Source organism: Onthophagus taurus, chromosome 8 (genome assembly GCF_036711975.1).
Source record: "Onthophagus taurus isolate NC chromosome 8, IU_Otau_3.0, whole genome shotgun sequence".
Taxonomy (NCBI): Eukaryota; Metazoa; Arthropoda; class Insecta; order Coleoptera; family Scarabaeidae; genus Onthophagus; species Onthophagus taurus.
Window position 1 is genome coordinate 3,599,233 of NC_091973.1, and position 18,988 is coordinate 3,618,220.

General features: G+C 31.4%; 3 protein-coding genes across 4 annotated transcripts; 2 read left to right on the forward strand and 1 right to left on the reverse strand.

The window, feature by feature from the left end:
- Positions 1 to 9,010: 9,010 nt before the first annotated feature.
- On the reverse strand, positions 9,011 to 10,978 carry LOC111425292 (proton-coupled zinc antiporter SLC30A2-like). The gene is made up of 5 exons (XM_023059231.2): positions 10,802 to 10,978; positions 10,450 to 10,655; positions 10,287 to 10,397; positions 9,933 to 10,233; positions 9,011 to 9,732 (listed from the first exon to the last, which is right to left on the reverse strand). The coding sequence occupies exons 1-5, from the start codon at positions 10,834 to 10,836 to the stop codon at positions 9,189 to 9,191; spliced, it is 1,197 nt and encodes a 398-aa protein (XP_022914999.1). The 5' UTR covers positions 10,837 to 10,978; the 3' UTR covers positions 9,011 to 9,188.
- An 844-nt stretch (positions 10,979 to 11,822) lies between these two features.
- Positions 11,823 to 15,899, forward strand: LOC111425291 (Sodium/potassium-transporting ATPase subunit beta-1-interacting protein). Its single transcript, XM_023059230.2, has 6 exons — positions 11,823 to 12,162; positions 12,372 to 12,509; positions 12,564 to 12,647; positions 13,042 to 13,218; positions 13,268 to 13,328; positions 14,293 to 15,899. Exons 1-6 carry the CDS (start codon positions 12,109 to 12,111, stop codon positions 15,012 to 15,014), a joined length of 1,236 nt encoding a protein of 411 aa, XP_022914998.1. The 5' UTR covers positions 11,823 to 12,108; the 3' UTR covers positions 15,015 to 15,899.
- An 83-nt stretch (positions 15,900 to 15,982) lies between these two features.
- LOC111425282 (glutaminase) lies at positions 15,983 to 18,981 on the forward strand. 2 transcript variants are annotated; one of them, XM_023059218.2, is made up of 9 exons: positions 15,983 to 16,364; positions 16,418 to 16,458; positions 16,588 to 16,629; positions 16,694 to 16,784; positions 16,845 to 16,984; positions 17,099 to 17,228; positions 17,282 to 17,525; positions 17,575 to 17,855; positions 17,909 to 18,981. In XM_023059218.2, exons 1-9 carry the CDS (start codon positions 16,248 to 16,250, stop codon positions 18,680 to 18,682), a joined length of 1,860 nt encoding a protein of 619 aa, XP_022914986.1. In that variant the 5' UTR covers positions 15,983 to 16,247; the 3' UTR covers positions 18,683 to 18,981. The 2 variants fall into 2 exon arrangements, with proteins under 2 accessions (XP_022914986.1, XP_022914987.1); XM_023059219.2 differs by lacking the exon at positions 16,588 to 16,629.
- Positions 18,982 to 18,988: the final 7 nt, after the last annotated feature.

The following is an 18,988-nucleotide window of genomic DNA, read 5'->3' on the forward strand; positions in this document are numbered from 1 at the left end:
TAACAACGAAAATTATCTTGTAATCACTATTTTTTTAATTAAAAAACTTTTCCAATCTTATTTTTAACATTATTATTTCTGAGTATCAATCATCTCATATAATAATAATAATATATAACTCTCAATATATGAATGCAGTAACCATAGTTGCGAAACTACTATGCACTTGCAATGGGCATTGGATAGTTTTGGAAAGGAAAAGTTTTGCTTAGAAAAGGTGACCTTATGATAACTCTGAGTTTCTAATTCTAAACTAGAATTAACACTAGACCTAGAACTAGAAACATTAGGATTTAGCCGCACGTCTTGAAAAACGTGCGGCTAAATCCGAATGTTTCTAGTTCTAGGTCTTGTGTTAGTTCTAGTGATAGTGTAAAACTAGAACTAACACTAGACCTAGAACTAGAATCATTCGGGTTTAGCATCATGTCTATCAAGACGGCTAAACCCGAATGATTCTAGTTTTAAGTCTTGTGTTAGTTCTAGGGATAGTGCTAGTGTAAAACTAGAATTAACACTAGACCTAGATCTAGAAACATTCGGGTTTAGCCGCACGTCTCTTAAGACGGCTAAACCCGAATGATTCTAGTTCTAGATCTTGTGTTAGTTCTAGTGATAGTGTAAAACTAGAACTAACACTAGACCTAGAACTAGAATCATTCGGGTTTAGCCGTCTTGAGAGACGTGCGGCTAAACCCGAATGATTCTAGTTCTAGGTTCTAGCATCATGTCTATCAAGACGGCTAAACCCGAATGATTCTAGTTTTAAGTCTTGTGTTAGTTCTAGTGATAGTGCTAGTGTAAAACTAGAATTAACACTAGACCTAGATCTAGAAACATTCGGGTTTAGCCGCACGTCTCTCAAGACGGCTAAACCCAAATGATTCTAGTTCTAGGTCTTGTGTTAGTTCTAGTGATAGTGTAAAACTAGAACTAACACTAGACCTAGAACTAGAATCGTTCGGGTTTAGCCACACGTCTCTCAAGACGGCTAAACCCGAATGATTCTAGTTCTAAGTCTTGTGTTAGTTCTAGGTCTTGTGTTAGTTCTAGTGATAGTGTAAAACTAGAACTAACACTAGACCTAGAACTAGAATCGTTCGGGTTTAGCCACACGTCTCTCAAGACGGCTAAACCCGAATGATTCTAGTGCTAGGTCTTGGGTTAGTTCTAGTTATTATTCAGTTTTAGTTGTTATGTTTCCAGTTCTAGGTCTAGTGTTAGTTTTAGCTGTTATTCAGTTTTTATATTCAGTTATTGTTTCCATCGATTTGCTGCAAAAATTACAAAATAATTATATTCACTTCACATTTAATCTGGATCAGTATTGGATCTACATTCTTTCGTATGCTGCAGTTTGCATTTGATCGGTTATATCTAACCCCCTTGTATTTGTTCAATAAGTTTAGCTTTCTGTCAGCTCACAACCGGCCCACACGATCGCAATCCGATTTGTTACTCATATTCCCAATTCATCATAGCAATATTTATCGTAAGTCCTTTACGTTGCATGCGATTTCCCTTTGGAATAATCTCCCTGTTGTCATCCACAATGTTACTTGCACACATTATTATTGAATTCAACGTAAAGTTTTAGGATTTGAAAATCTCATAAAGAATTAATATTATTAAAAACTACATAACATGTACAATGTGACGTCTTCATTGGAAGTATGCAACCAATATCACAATAACGGTATTGCAATACGCCAATCGCGTATTATATTATATTATAGTGTGATATTGGTTGCATACTTGCAATGATGACGTCGAGTACGATAATTAATTAACACACTGTATTATTATACATTAAAATAATAACTAATGAATGAATTATATAAAGATGCCCCACGATGTGTAAACTTAAAAATAACTACCTATTTATTCACACGTTGCAGTTTATTATTTGATTTACATTTACAAGCTTTGGAACGCGGTAATTACAAACCTGTCCGCGCTGGCGCTTCGTCTGAAAACGAACCGGAATTAATGGAAATAGAGACATGGAGGTCGGTCCAAGCGTAAACCCCCGGCTCCTCCGCCCGCACACAAACAGAATCATCCCAGTTTAGGGGGGCCGCTATTGCAAATTTCATTTCAATTTGTGCCCATATTTTAGAATAGAGCCAGCCCCGAATTTATGCTATTCCATACTTGTTTATATTATAAAGTAATTAATTACGTTGATTACTGCGTGCGAACCGTAACAGTATTATTATAAACAGTCCAATAACTATGGGCGACCCCCCCCGGAGCGCCCCCCTAACTCAATCGATACACGACATGCCGACGATTTTAACGTTTTGCTGGATAATTATTTCCGATCGCGTCGAACGTTATGAATTATTTTAAATTAACACTTCGATAGGTCGCACATTTTCGGGTACACTTCCTCCAAATAACGACCAATTGTTGCGACCAACCCGCTTTAATGAAAGAATCTTAACCCCATAGTCGTCGAATAAGCCCCGTAACAAAAAAAAAACTCGGAAATATTGCTATAAAAATATACATAGCGCTACCGCTCGGTCGCAATATGGACAAAACAACCTTTCACCCCACTTTTTTATCTTTTGTATACGTCGACACGTCCGGGTAAAATTGGCGGATAAATATAAATCCGCATCACACATAAACAAAACAAAAAAAATTATTTTCGAACAATTTTGAAACAAGATAATTTAAAGTCAATATTTATAATTTTATAGGTAATAAAATGAGATTTGAATATCGATTAGATTATAATGTTAGTTTTGTTATTTTTGTTAAGGGTTTATTTTGTTCAGACTCATCGACGTCAAAATATGCAGTAAATTAACTTTGGCCCGGTACGTAATTAAAGCCCAATATCGCCGTAGTAATAAAGTAGATTATAATTACCCCCTGTATGAGGGGGATGATTAAAATTTCCTGCGCACACTTTTCGGGCGCGTAAACGGCCCTCTGATTTGCTTAAGCCGAATCCAATTAGCAGTTTGTTTGGCCCTTTTCGCAGTCTCGTCGCGTACCTCGTACTCCATAAATTTACTTTTATTGGGGGGCCCACAGAACGTCCGAACATAGTAAATGATAGCGGAGCTCCTGGGCCGACAAAAAAAAGGCCCGCAGCATTGATTTATTTCGATAGATTATGCCCATATTTCACGCGGCCCGTTCCTTTTACACCAATGTCTGACGTGTCGGGATCCCCAAATCGAAAACTCTGTTTGTACTTTCGGCTTTCAAAATGTGACGATAATTTACAAAAAGAGAACGATGACCGTTTTGATTTATTTCACTCCCCGCCGCGTTACTACTACGTTTGTCATTTTCGATCGAATGCAGTTTATCTCAAACCATTTTTTCAACATCCATTACTTTTATTTCATCATTTTACTTCGCAATTATTTATTGGTTTAACCACAAGATGATGTTATTTGTATTTTCGTATTATATCGATTTCGTTTTCATACCCAATAACTTTCTTTATAATACAGTTATGTCGTTCAACGAAATAAATTCTTAAAGTTACGGTTTTCCGATGTAATAAGATAGTCGAACAAATACGGGGAAGTAATCACCTTCCTTTTTTAGTTTTTTTTTATAAATTGTTTTATAAATTTATGTTATTAATAAATTTATTCTAAAATTTTTTGAATGTGTTAGAGTTATTATGGTATAAAATTTTTACTGCTAGTATTAGCTGGGATTTCAGTGGCAACCAATTTACCACCGGCAACAAACATTTAATTCCTACGCACTGTAAAATTAATTTGTGAAATGCAGCTGGAATTTTTGTCCGTATGCTCTTTATCGATCCGTCTACCTAAAGTTGACGAGGCCGACTCATCAAATGTGCATTAACATATCTTCTCTTCATTAGACCATCAAAAATACAAGCACTCAAAAAATAATATTTTTTTAATTTAATAATAAATTTATAAAAAAAATCGATCACAATATATTTACCTCAACAACATTTATAACTTCCAAGGATTAATTGGATTTTCAAACACTAATTTCATTATTAAAAGTAATTTCTTCAAAAATTGTGAGTTTCATAAATTAAATAAGAAATCAATTTTTAACCATTTTTAAAAAATCGAATTATCAAAATATTGTGATGAAATATTCGCGACTTATTGAGGAAACTACGTACTTTTTCATAAACAAAACCGCACTTGAAAATCTGAAATAGCTTTTGAGATAATAATTATTTAATTTAACTTGAATTTTTAATATTTTACTAAGTTATCAATTTTTTAAAAAAATCGCGATAAATCGAATTATCGAGATATTTTCATAAAACATTCGCGATTTATAGAGAAAAGTATGTACTTTTTCATGAACAAAACCGCATTTAAAAAACTCAATCCGTTTTTGAGATATTAATTATTGAAGTTAGCTTAAATTTTTAACTTAGTTTTAAAATAATCGTGAAAAATCGAATTATCAAGATATTTTGATGAAATATTCGCGACTTATAGAGGAAACTACGTACTTTTTCATAAACAAAACCGCATTTGAAAATCTGAATTAGCTTTTGAGATAATAATTATTTAAGTTAACTTGAATTTTTAATATTTTATAAAGTTAGCAATTTCTTAAAAAAATCGCGATAAATCGAATTATCGAGATATTTTGATGAAACATTCGCGATTTATTGAGAAAAGTATGGACTTTGTCATGAACAAAACCGCATTTGAAAATCTCAATCCGTTTTTGAGATAATAATTATTGAAGTTAGCTTAAATTTTTATCTTTGTAGGTTAATAATTTAAAAAAATCGTGAAAAATCGAATTATCAAGATATTGTGATGAAATATTCGCGACTTATTGAGGAAACTACGTACTTTTTCATAAACAAAACCGCATTTGAAAATCTGAATTAGCTTTTGAGATAATAATTATTTAAGTTAACTTGAATTTTTAATATTTTATAAAGTTAGCAATTTTTAAAAAAAATCGCGATAAATCGAATTATCGAGATATTTTGATGAAACATTCGCGATTTATTGAGAAAAGTATGGACTTTTTCATGAACAAAACCGCATTTGAAAATCTTAATTCGTTTTTGAGATAATAATTATTGAGGTTAACTTCAATTTTTATGATTTTATGTAAGCAATTTTTAAAAAAATCGTGATAAATAGAATTTTTAAGATATCTTGATAAAACATTCGCGACTTGTAGAGGAAACTACGTATTTTTTCATAAACAAAACCGCACTTTAAAATCTCAATTCGTTTTTGAGATATTAATTATTGAGGTTAACTCGCATTTTTGTTTTTATGAAGTTAGTAATTTTTTAAAAAAATCGTGAAAAATCGAATTATCAAGATATCTTGATGAAACATTCGCGACTTGTAGAGGAAACTACATATTTTTTCATAAACAAGACCGCACTTTAAAATCTCAATTCGTTTTTGAGATATTAATTATTGAGGTTGACTCGAATTTTTGTTTTTATGAAGTTAGCATTTTTTTTTAAAAATCGTGAAAAATCGAATTATCAAGATATCTTGATGAAACATTCGCGACTTGTAGAAAAAAGTATGTACTTTTTCATGAACAAAACCGCATTTAAAAATCTCAATCCGTTTTTGAGATAATAATTATTGAAGTTAGCTTAAATTTTTATCTTTGTAGGTTAACAATTTAATAAAAATCGTGAAAAATCGAATTATCAAGATATTGTGATGAAACATTCGCGACTTATAGAGGAAGCTACGTACTTTTTCATAAACAAAACCGCCCTTGAAAATCTGAATTAGCTTTTGAGATAATAATTATTTAAGTTAACTTGAATTTTTAATATTTTATAAAGTTAGCAATTTTTTAAAAAAATCGCGATATATCGAATTATCGATATATTTTGATGAAACATTCGCGACTTGTAGAGAAAAGTATGTACTCTTTCATGAACAAAACCGCATTTGAAAATCTGAATTAGCTTTTGAGATAATAATTATTTAAGTTAACTTGAATTTTTAATATTTTATAAAGTTAGCAATTTTTTAAAAAAATCGCGATAAATCGAATTATCGAGATATTTTGATGAAACATTCGCAATTTATTGAGAAAAGTATGGACTTTTTCATGAACAAAACCGCATTTGAAAATCTTAATTCGTTTTTGAGATAATAATTATTGAGGTTAACTTCAATTTTTATGATTGTAGGTTAACAATTTAAAAAAAAATCGTGAAAAATCGAATTATCAAGATATTGTGATGAAATATTCGCGACTTATTGAGGAAACTACGTACTTTTTCATAAACAAAACCGCATTTGAAAATCTGAATTAGCTTTTGAGATAATAATTATTTAAGTTAACTTGAATTTTTAATATTTTATAAAGTTAGCAATTTTTTAAAAAAATCGCAATAAATCGAATTATCGAGATATTTTCATGAAACATTCGCGATTTATAGCGAAAAGTATGTACTTTTTCATGAACAAAACCGCATTTAAAAATCTCAATCCGTTTTTGAGATAATAATTATTGAAGTTAGCTTAAATTTGTATGATTTTATGTAAGCAATTTAAAAAAAAATCGTGATAAATAGAATTTTTAAGATATCTTGATAAAACATTCGCGACTTGTAGAGGAAACTACGTATTTTTTCATAAACAAAACCGCACTTTAAAATCTCAATTCGTTTTTGAGATAATAATTATTAAAGTTAGCTTGAATTTTTATGTTTTTATTAAGTTAGCAATTTTTTAAAAAATCGTGAAATAAAGAATTATCAAGATATTTTGATGAAACATTCGCAACTTGTAGAGGAAACTACATATTTTTTCATAAACAAAACCGCACTTTAAAATCTCAATTCGTTTTTGAGATATTAATTATTGAGGTTAACTCGAATTTTTGTTTTTATGAAGTTAGCATTTTTTTAAAAAAATCGTGAAAAATCGAATTATCAAGATATCTTGATGAAACATTCGCGACTTGTAGAGAAAAGTATGTATTTTTTCATAAACAAAACCGCACTTTAAAATCTCAATTCGTTTTTGAGATATTAATTATTGAGGTTAACTCGAATTTTTGTTTTTATGAAGTTAGCAATTTTTTAAAAAAATCGTAAAAAATCGAATTAGCAAGATATCTTGATGAAACATTCGTGACTTGTAGAAAAAAGTATGTACTTTTTCATGAACAAAACCGCACTTATTCAGTTAATCTATATAATATTGAAGTTAATCACTTATTCAGTTAATTCAAATTTTTTTATTAAAAAGTAGATGATTTTCTTTACAAATTGTGATAGTTTCATAAAAATTCCGCAAGAACTCGATTTTTAACAAATTTTATTATACAAAAAAGCGATACCGGGATAAATTAAATAATCGAATGAACGACAATAAATATGTCAACCGAGGTCTGTTTTATGAGAGTTTTGGGCACCATTAACAATGTTTATTTGCCGCGGATTATTTGCGTTAAATCGTCGTCCAAATTAGAAATTTCAAGGGAAACAAAACTAACGTGGACCCATTTCGTCGAAACGAATCAATATAATAATTGGGATGTTCGACTGACGACAGAAAAAGCCATTACGCTCAAAAATTATTATCGGAAATTCGAAAATTTGGTTATTGCATTCTGTTGGATGGATTTTTTAAATCAAGTACGTTTTTATGGCTTCGTCACTTTGTTTGTCGCAGAAATAGTTATCAAAAAGTAATTAGCACATCAAAAGCACATCAGAAACTCTTTGTAAGTTTAATTTTAATTTTTTTTATTGTAGTTATAAATTTTTACATAAATCAGAATAAAACTTGAAACTTTCTGCTGAGAATAAAAATTTTTAAAGTTAAAATTTATTTCCCTCTAAGGGGCGACGGTATCACAACTTGGAATAAAATTTGTTAAAAAACAAATTGTTAACTTCTCTTGAATTAAAATTAATTGATCAAAATTCATTTCGAAAATAGAACATATTTTTGGTGCTGTGTGCCAAAAAGCAATTTCGTACACAGGGTAAAGCGGATATTCGCATCTTTCGAAACTTGTACAAACTCATTCTCAACGCCAGTTCTTTTATTAATATTCGACGCGAAGGGGAAATAAGTTGCGCAAAGTGTCGGATGAGAGAAGAAGGAAAAAGTAAATAATGCCATGCCGGGTCTCCTGGGGAGTTAATTAAAAAAAGGGAGAAAACTTACCACGTGATTCCAAAGGAACCGAGGTGAAAGGGCGTCCTAACAACACGGCGCTTCGTACACAACTGCGCGCAAAAGGATTCATCCTACCCTCCTGAGCGCCAGCTCTTTTAAACCTCTATGCGCTTGTCACAACCTGTCTATATCCTATTCTTTATGTATATCATCATCATTAATATATTAAATATATAAAATAAATGATATCCTTGAAAAAGTTCCTTAATGGGACCGATTTCAGATTGGGTTCATCTTCAGGCGAATATTTATTTTTTTTTTATAATTTGTGTATAAAAGAAAAAAAAGTATTATTAATGGGAGGAGGTTAAAGCTTCCCGTGGTTCCGGAAAGCTCTTTAATGGAAGTCTGGCGAAAGAATTTCAAACTCCTCCCTCGATATTGGATGAGGATTTCAAATAATAATCGAAGGGGGTCGGTGTCCTATAGCATCGAATTTATTTTCTATTCTCGGTCACGAGTCCATCGAATACGATCCAATTTAAATCCCGTAATTTCGTTAGATAGAGAAATTCATTTTCCAACACACTAATTTCAGTGTATTAATTTCAATCTACTTCCACATCGACCTCCCGACGTCAAACATTTACAATTACGATTATTACTTGCCCGATTGTTTGGAGTTTAGAGAGTTCTATAATCCTCCTGGTCAGGTCCCGGCCTCATTAATCCCGTTATAATCATAAGTTTTCTCTGATACTCTATATGTGTCCATTCAGGGTTATTTAATATCAAAGCTATCATATTACATGACACTATAAGTTTTCATTTATTTTATAGAGCCGAAAAAAATCTATATTTAATCTAATCTAATTAAAATGACGCAATTTAAATTTTTTGACCCAAACAGTTTTTGGAGTAATAAATTTTATTTTATTCGAAAACTTTCCGTGCTCCGAATCATTTAAAAATTAAATGGAGTCGCCATCTATTCGCCGTGAGTTAAACTATTTTTATGTTCAAAATATTAAAGAGATAAAACTGTTATTTTAAATTAAAAATAATATAAAATATTTATTAATATCACACAGGATTTTTACATTGATAACAATCCTCCATTATCTCTTGAAACTCTTCAATTTGCAAGGTCATCTCGAAAAAGTTATACTTTTCGTGTATATTTTTAGTGGCCATCATAAGAATAAGTTGCGGATTTGTTTCGGGAGCAATCGCAAGATGAGCGGAAAGAGCAAGTTTGTCCAAACTCAAAGCCCAAATTCGCAGATTATGAACTCGTTTAACTCCCTCGATTTCCAAAAAGATTCCCATAACGTCGTTAAAATCGATTCCTTTCGGTATTCCTTCCATGAGCACTTGCAAAGTATCTTTTATAATATTAAAAGTTGTTATCAACACAATCACGGAAAATATAAATGTGCAAATTGGATCGATGAGTCTGTATTCCGGCTTAAAATATATCACCAAAGCCGCGAGAAAAACGCCAAAACTTTGCAAGAAATCTCCAACGACGTGAATAAAAGCTGCTCTAACATTTATATTTTCATCCGAATGTTTTTTATTATCCATTGTATGGGAATGACCATGATGGTGGAGTGTTAATCCCATTCTACTCTAACAAAACATAGAAATTATTTAAAAATATGTACACTGTGTTAATTAATTATCGTACCCGACGTCATCAAGTATGCAACCAATATCACAGTATTGGTATGGTAATACGCGATTTGCATATTTGGTTGCATACTTGCAATGATGATGTCGGGTACGATAATTAATTAACACACTGTATTGTAAAAAGAATATTACATTAAGTTTACTCCAACCCCAACAGCAGACGTCACGAGCATTACAAAAGCATCTATATTAAAATTTTCCTCAATTACTCTTTGAACGGCTAAATAAACTAATACCCCGGTTACCACCCAAATTAAAAGAACTGAAGTTAGAGCCCCAATTACTTCGGCTCTATACCAGCCAAAAGGCATATTTTTCGTTGCTGGCCTTGTCGCCATCCATATAGAAAACAAAGAAATCATAAAACTTGCAAAATCTGTTAAAAGATGAGCTGCATCCGTTGCTATTGCCAAACTACCCGAAATGTATCCACCTAAAAAAATAAAGTGTTTAAAAAAATTATTCCACATCGTTTAGTTACATTACCTGTAATTTCCAACAACATAAATATCACACATAATATACTAGCAATAATTAATTTCTTTCGGGCATTTTTATCTATTTCTTTAGATTGCGTGACATGGCAATGTTTGTTTACTATTAAAAAAAATTATTAATTATATTAATTATTAATTAATAAAATACTCACTTTCATTTGTGGCATCTTGATTTTCTCTCGCATTACTAGCAATACTAACGTTACTATTATCAATATCAATAACTTCACCTTCTAAAACTTTGCAACAACCCGTACTGGGTTTACCATGAACACAATAAATAACTTTTCTGCTTGGTGAACTGGTTGGAGTTTGGTCGTTTTGATTGAATCTGGCCCCGTAGTGCATTCCATTCGATCTGAATTTAAAATTTAGTAAAAACCACATGTTATTAAAACAGAACGGTAAACCACAATAAATTGAAAACGTTGTCGGTCGAAGAAAAATAAATATAAAACGTATGCAAAATGAAAAAAATCGCTGATAAATAATGCTTATACATACATTAAAAGAGGCTTACGTTCTTCGTTATTATCCATTTTGCACGCGGACGTAAAATGCACTTCTTCACAACTGGCCGAACTGCATTGGGCGATTACTTTTTGTTAGATTTAAGTCAGAAACCGGCAGCTTAAAATACAAAACATGCAGCATTGCACGCGACCCCAACATCTTTCTGTGTTATCAATTCTTAATAAATACTAAATTACACAAATATACTTGTTTGTATGAAGTTCGATATACGTTTCTCAACAACTTATCAAAATTATTTTTTTTTAATTTTAAAAAAATTTTTAATATTTTGTAATTATTAATATAATAATTAATTGATTAATAATTAATTTTCTTTTCTATCACCATTTTTATGTTATTTCAACAATCGAACTTTCTAGTTCTAGGTCTAGTATTAGTTCTAGTGTTAGTTCTAGTTTTAGTTCTAGCACCAAAACTAACATTAGACCTAGAACTAGAATCATTCGGGTTTAGCCGCACGTCTCTTAAGACGGCTAAAGCCGAATGATTTTAGTTCCAGGTCTAGTGTTAGTTCTAGTGATAGTAGTAGTGTAAAACGAGAACTAACACTAGACCTAGAACTAGAAACATTCGGCTTTAGCCGTCTTAAGAGACGTGCGGCTAAATCCGAATGATTCTAGGTCTAGTGTTAGTTCTAGTTTTAGTTCAATGAAAACATACAATATTACTAATCAGTACTACATAAATACAACAGTCTAATGTTAGTTTTAATGTAATGTTGTTGTTTTAATTAGTTTTGGTGCTAGAATTAAAACTAGAACTAACACTAGACCTAGAACTAGAATCATTCGGATTTAGCCGCACGTCTCTTAAGACGGCTAAAGCCGAATGATTCTAGTTCTAGGTCTAATGTTAGCTCTAGCACCAAAAACCATGCATACGGCTAAAAAGAAAGAATATTTACATTTAAAATTTAAAACTACGCGCGTTTATAGTTTTTGACTTGCGCATTAGAAGGTTGAAAGTCCATTTGTATTCGGCGAATAACATCGCTTGGAGGAAGAGACGATCTGACGATGAGTTAAATGTCCCGAGGAATGCGTGAGAGAAAGATGAATAGCACCTGATACACAACAAACGATCCAGCAGGTATCTTATCATCACAATGTTCTCGGTTTCGATGACAGTGTTATGGAACAGTTCAATGTTGAGTCACACATGATTCGTGTGTCGTAAAATGGGAGGTAACGATAAAACCGTTTCGAATCAGTTTTCGTGCTCGACCTCGTGAAATTCACAGCAAAGAAGATTCCCTGAGGAAACTTAAAGCAAATGACATGGGATTTTGCCAGCAACGGTTTTTTATGTTAACAATATGCTTTCTTCAAATAGTAAGTCTATTTTTAATTATTTTTTTAAATCAAAATCTTATTATTATTAACACACAATTTAATCATCGGTTTCTATTTAAACGCGATAGTTATTGTTCAACACATTGTTATCAATTTCCTTGAATGCTAACTAATTGCAAGAGATTATTTTTAAAGATATCTATTTTATTATCATAGTATTATAAAAATATTCTTTTTTTTTTAAACAGGTGTCGATTGCCCAACGGCAAGTCTTCGATTTTTTAGGTTATTTATGGATACCCATTCTAATTAACTTCTTCCAAATAATATTTGTTATTTTTGGATTTTATGGTACCTTTCAATATCGACCAAAGTACATAATTTCGGTAAGAATCTTTTTTTTGTAGATATTAATTTTTTATTTCCACATTTTTTTTTAGTATTCCGTTTGGCATCTTTTTTATCTTGGATGGAATATGTTCCTTATCTGTTTATACTTAGATATAGGAATATTAGATCATAGGGTAAGTTTTTTATTAGGTTACAATGCTACTAAATAACCAAGTAGTATGATGTAATTTAATTGTTAATTGATGAAGTTTTTAGTCTGCTTTAAAACCCTTCCTGCTTTGTTATTTTTTATTACAGACTCAGATAATTTGTCAATGCTATCATAATTATTATCAATATCCTCTTCATCATTTCATGCATTTGTTACGGATGTGGATCATATCTATCAATATTGCTTTCATTCAATGTTTATCTCTTTCTTTCTGACAAATTTCATTCTTAATAATATTGCTCTTAGATGCATAGATACCAACAAAAATATGAAAATTTGTTAAATAACCGCCCCATCCATGATACTTGGACAAATTTTTTATAAAGTTCTTTAATTAATATATTATTATGTTTTAGCAAAATATTGTAATTAAATTAGATCCGGATAGTTATACATGGTGGAGCCAAAATGGTCCTGGATGTCAAGGTACTCTTAATGTCACAGGATCAATGCCTATGTATGAAGATAAAAATTGCATCATTGATTATCGTTACATTGAAATATTTCAAGCTGGTCTGCAATGTTTCTTAGCGGTATGTTTTCAACTTTTTTTCTATAATTTTTTAATTTTGTATTTTCCAGTTTTTCGGAATAATATCCGGACTATGTTTAAGTAGAACATTTTTAGAAGAAGATGACAGTTGTAAGTAATTTCATTCAAATTTTAAGTTGTAAATTAGGCTTAGATCATGATTATACTAACAGAAAAAAAAAATAATAAACTGGTGGTAGCGTACTTTTCACACTTAAATGTGCTTGCAGTTGATTTCATTGGTGGGTTTGATCCACAAACAATATGGTAAGTTGCATTCGGTGGCGTTGCATTGTATCTATGTTCCTGCTAATCATCCGCATTATTACATTATTTATTTAATTTATAGTTTCTATATTTTGAATTACTCTTTCTTTTCTTTTAATTCAATTTAGCATGATGATTTATTTATCACTTAATGTTTAGATTGCATGTTATATAAAATGTAATAAAAAGAAAGGGTGATTTTTGAATGTATTGAATGAAATGTATCTAAGTGGTGGTTTTAACGGTTTAATTTTCAGTTAATTATATCAGTGGGGATGGTAAAGATCCGCATCATATGTCCTTGCAACCGATGTACGTGGAGAATGATAGTTTCCCTTTGCATACGATGCACGCTTATTCTGACAAGACTGAATCGCTCTTATCGCTGCATTCTAACAAATCTAAGGTGGGCGGCAGTTATGGTAAACAAAAGTCGTCGTTCGGTAACCACGTTCATACGGACCTAATACGGTTCCAAAGTTCGGTTTATCGTGACGCTTTGAATGAGGACGTCGACTGTTCCATCAGCCCAGACAGTGTGGCCAGGCCAATATCCCTTTATTCCGCACCAAAAGATGCTTATTGATCTCAATTTTATTTATTTTTTTTTATTTATTTTATTGTTATTTATTTTTACGCATGTAGTATTATTTTTATTCCTTTATAGTTTTTTATTGGGTGCCATCTTGTATTTTTTTATCTTTAATAAGTTGTATGACTGCAATTTTTGCACGTTTTGTAGTAACTAATCCAAATAATAAAATTAATTAATTTTCTTTATTATTCATATATTTTTATTCATATTTAGCGTCACGTAAGCAACTGCGTAAACCAAAGAACCGTACTTCTCTCTATTCCATAGAGTTTAATACGCAAATGGACGGACGGGGTGGTAGTGAAAGTCCAGATTTTCCTACCGATCATGTTCCATCTCAAGTATCCCCAAAACCAATGACCCCTCGTCGTGTAAAACGAAGAAGCGTCATGCAAAGGGGTTCTTCCGGTCGCCATAGTACGGGTAGTCGTAGACAAAACACTGCAAGGTCATCAACGCGGAGTTCAAGAAGAATGGCACAAAATCCTGTTACAAGACTTCTCGAGCAACAGCAAAAAATACAACATTATGATCCGCCAGCGAGTTCATCCCCGATTGAAACTTTACCGAATTATTATAGCAACGTTTCGAACAATAATTTGTTATCGTTGCAAAGTAATTGGCAAAGTAACGGTCATACGAACCCTACTTATCAGCAATCCTCGACGCAATCTTTAAACGAACCCGAAGATTTCGACGAATTGTATAACAACAGGCCTGCGAGTGTTAGATCGAGTTACTCGAATTTTCACGGTACACGTGCTATTAATTATAACACACAACACTATCACGGAGCCACACCTCAAGTCCCACAAAAACGAAGCTCAAACCCCAATAGACATAGCATGCGATCAATGGCGTTTTTAAATAATGGTCCTCCAGCTTATAGTTCTCAAGGTCATTCTTCGCCTTTGGATTCTGAGACAACCATTTAACTATATCTTGCAATTTTTTTATATAGGATGATTTATATCCTGTATATTCATGTCCTCTTTTCTAACCTGTGATACCTATAGCAATGATTAAAATATGGTTAGTGCGTTGCGTGCATATTTTTTATACATCATCTTTCAGTATTTTTAAGATAACAATTATTAGGATTGTTTAAAAAGGGAATAAATATACTACTTATTACTTATTATTCACAATTTAGGATGTAAAAATTGTTTTGGCCAACTTGCCAAAATTTTAATTAAATACAAAGAAAATGTATCAAGTCAATAAGTCTGATAATAAATACAATTTTTGAATAATTTAATTATAATAAAAAAATATTGCTCATTCAACTAGCTACCTTCTTATCTAATTATCTAGATCGAAACTTGTTTTCCATGTACATAATTGTAAATAAATTTATATATTAGTTTTGTGATTTATCTTAAAAAAATTATTTATTTTTGTATTAAGTTAAATCACGCCGATTTATTACGAAATTTTTTGCAAAATTAGTTACTGTTTTAAAATTTGATTAATTCCAATGTGGTCGCGAAATGTTTCAGAACGAATTAGTTTATTGTTATTCGTTAACGTTTCTGGTTAAACACTTATAGTTATATAAGATTCCCTCAAACACGTTGAAATAATAAATAAAAATATGATTATTTCCCCCCCTCTCCGATAGAAAACGAAGCATATCACTGATAGTGTTCACGTGTGCAGCTAATAATTTATTTTAAGTTCCCATAGAGTTACGATTAGTTTAATAAACTAAGCGATATCGACCAAAGTATTAATAATAAATAAACGCATATATATTTGTACTGAAATTTGTATGTGAACAAAAAAAAAAACGATTTGTAATAAACGTATTAAATATTGTATTTATAACTTATTTTTCTAAATATCCAACGCATTTTTGATAAAATTTATCGTGTATTTGAAATTTTAAGTGTGATAGAAATAGTTGTAACAAAATGGAAAAATAATTGGTGTTTACGCTTAGTACGGATCATTGGCGTAGAGGCGTTAATTGACATTGGTTACCTGATTTTTTTACGAAATTTCAGTTTATTTTAGTGACGTTATATATAGCAAAAGGTCCGATTCAAATTGAGATGATGCGCGCGCACTTAATTTTCACGCTCCTACGGTCCGAATTGTATAGATCCGCCACTATATTTTCAGAACCGTCCATTACGAAAGAGTCCACCTTTATTGGATAAAGGACGATGAAACGGATAATATTAAATTGTTTGTTAAGAAACGAAACGAAAACGAATTATACCGCGTGTAGAGCGTTTTTTAAAAATTCTCATATACATTCGTATCATTCCTTTAATGAAAATGTGAGTAATCAAAAAAATTTTTGATTTTTATAATTTTTTTGTTATTGTTATAGGCAGATCTTACTCAATATAATGAAGGAAAAATTCCACAAAGGTACATCTTTTGGCTAAAATGTATACTTCTATATTATTTTATTTTACATCTTAATTTTTAAATTTAATTCCCTCCTATTTTTATTTTTAATTTTATTTTATTTTTTGTTTTCTTTTACATACATTTCAGACGGAAATATTCTTTTATCCATGACCCAAATTATTCGTTTTTGTAAGTTGCGTTTTATTCCAAACATTTCCAGACTATTTTCATTAATGATTAATCATTTTTATAGATCCTCAGAACAAGATGAACCGGAAGGGGCTCTTTTTGAAATGTTCAAAAATCAAGAAACTGGGTTGTTATCAATGGGAAAATTTTTAGCGGTAAATTTTTATTTTAGTTACGAGAAAACTAATTATTTTGAATTCCTCTTTTCTACAAAGGCTCTTAGAAATACTGGTTTACGTAAAAATGACCCGCGTTTGAAAGAAATGATGGACAATATCAAAAGGGCACAAAAAAGATCAAACGCAGAGGGTGGCTCAATTGACACTCAAAAACTCGATCTTGATACATTCCGTAGGTAAGTTAACGCGATCCCAATGATTATCTTTAATTAAGTGTTAAACTGGCGATAATTTTAACGATGCTAATTACAATGTGGTTACTAAGAGAAACCAATTTTTAATTTTTTTAGTATTGTAAGTCAAAATATAGGATTAATTACGCGAGCGTTTAGGCATCAATTTATTATTCCCGACTTCCAAACGTTTTCGAAAGATATCGAGGAGATCTACTGGAAATGTAAAGATAATCGAAACGGAAAGGTAATTCCATAAAAAATTTAATCAAAATTATAAATGTCACCAAAAAATTTTAGGTGGCAGATTATATTCCGCAATTATCTCGGATGAATCCGAACCACTGGGGAGTTAGTATATGCACCATCGATGGACAACGATTCTCAATAGGAGACGTCAACGTACCTTTTACTCTCCAATCTTGCAGCAAACCATTAACATATGCTATAGCTTTAGATGAACTTGGACAAGATGTCGTTCATAATTACGTTGGACAAGAACCTAGTGGAAGAAATTTTAATGAATTAATTTTAGATCATAATAGTGAGTTAGTTCGTAATAGCAAATTCTTTACTATATATTTTTTTTTCAGAAAAACCACATAATCCCATGATAAACGCAGGAGCAATTTTAGTATGTGCATTATTAAAAACATTAGTAAAACCTGAAATGACATTGGCGGAAAAATTTGATTTTACAATGAATTATTTTGAACGATTAGCTGGTGGTGATGACTTAGGTTTTAATAATGCCGTGTTTCTTTCTGAAAGGGAAGCGGCTGATAGAAATTACGCTTTAGGGTTCTTTATGAGAGAACATAAATGTTATCCCGAGAAAACTAGTTTCCGGGAATGTATGGATTTTTATTTCCAAGTAATGAATTAAAAAAAATTAAAAATTCGTTTTAAAAATTCTTATTTTTTTAGTGTTGTTCAATGGAAGCTAATTGCGATATTTTGTCGGTTATGGCAGCTACTTTAGCGAATGGTGGAATATGTCCTTTAACGGAAGAGAAAGTTTTGAACTCAGAAAGCGTTCGAGATACTTTATCGTTAATGCATAGTTGTGGGATGTACGATTATTCTGGTCAATTCGCTTTTAAAGTTGGTCTTCCAGCGAAATCTGGAGTTTGTGGTGGTTTAATTGTAGTTATTCCCAACGTAATGGGTATTAGTACTTGGTCGCCGCCATTAGATGCCTTAGGAAACAGTTGCAAAGGTGTGCAGTTTTGCGAAGAGTTGGTGAAAAAATTTAATTTCCATCGGTACGATAATTTAAGACACGCAACCAATAAATCTGATCCAAGGAGGCATAAATTTGAAACAAAAGGTTTAAATATAGTCAATTTACTGTTTTGCGCCGCCAGTGGAGATATCACAGCTTTAAGACGCCACAAATTATCCGGTATGGATATGACGTTATCCGATTACGACGGAAGAACAGCTTTGCATTTAGCATCGGCTGAAGGACACGTAGAATGTGTTGATTTCTTATTAAAATATTGCAACGTTAAATACAATGTTAAAGATCGATGGGGGAAGACCCCAACCGATGAAGCTTTGGCGTTTGGGCATATGCAAGTAGTCGAATTAATTCAAAATTGGGAAAACCAAGTTACAGATGATACCAAAAAAGAGGAGGAAAAGAAAGATTGGGAAAAAGGCGATGATAGTACTCCAATTCCACCTCACACAACCTAAATGTACAAAAATTTCCATTTTTATTCTTATTGTAATAGTATAATTTTTAAAACAAATCTAAATTCGCAGAGCTTCTTGTGATCGTTTACACATTTCGTTATACAGGTGGTCTTTTTAACTTGAAATAAGAAATAAAATTGACTTATCTTAAATTAAAAGGACTACTGCGTTGTGATTTATGCGTATCAGTATTAAATTTCCATTTTCTTTTGTTTAATTAGCAATAATGTACTAAATTTTAATCAATTATGTCTATTCTAATGTGAAATTATCTCGGACAATAAATTTAAATCTGTTGATTTTGGT

Coding starts and splice junctions, on each gene's coding strand:
- LOC111425291 (XM_023059230.2), top strand. CDS start 12,109: ATGGGATTTTGCCAGCAACGGTTTTTTATGTTAACAATATGCTTTCTT. Junction 12,163..12,371: donor CAATATGCTTTCTTCAAATA/GTAAGTCTATTT, acceptor TTTTTTAAACAG/GTGTCGATTGCCCAACGGCA. Junction 12,510..12,563: donor GACCAAAGTACATAATTTCG/GTAAGAATCTTT, acceptor ATTTTTTTTTAG/TATTCCGTTTGGCATCTTTT.
- LOC111425282 (XM_023059218.2), top strand. CDS start 16,248: ATGAAACGGATAATATTAAATTGTTTGTTAAGAAACGAAACGAAAACG. Junction 16,365..16,417: donor ATCATTCCTTTAATGAAAAT/GTGAGTAATCAA, acceptor TTATTGTTATAG/GCAGATCTTACTCAATATAA. Junction 17,229..17,281: donor AAGATAATCGAAACGGAAAG/GTAATTCCATAA, acceptor AAAAAATTTTAG/GTGGCAGATTATATTCCGCA.
- LOC111425292 (XM_023059231.2), bottom strand. CDS start 10,836: ATGGATAATAACGAAGAACGTAAGCCTCTTTTAAT. Junction 10,656..10,801: donor GAACGTAAGCCTCTTTTAAT/GTATGTATAAGC, acceptor TTTTAAATTCAG/ATCGAATGGAATGCACTACG. Junction 10,234..10,286: donor TATGTTGTTGGAAATTACAG/GTAATGTAACTA, acceptor TTATTTTTTTAG/GTGGATACATTTCGGGTAGT.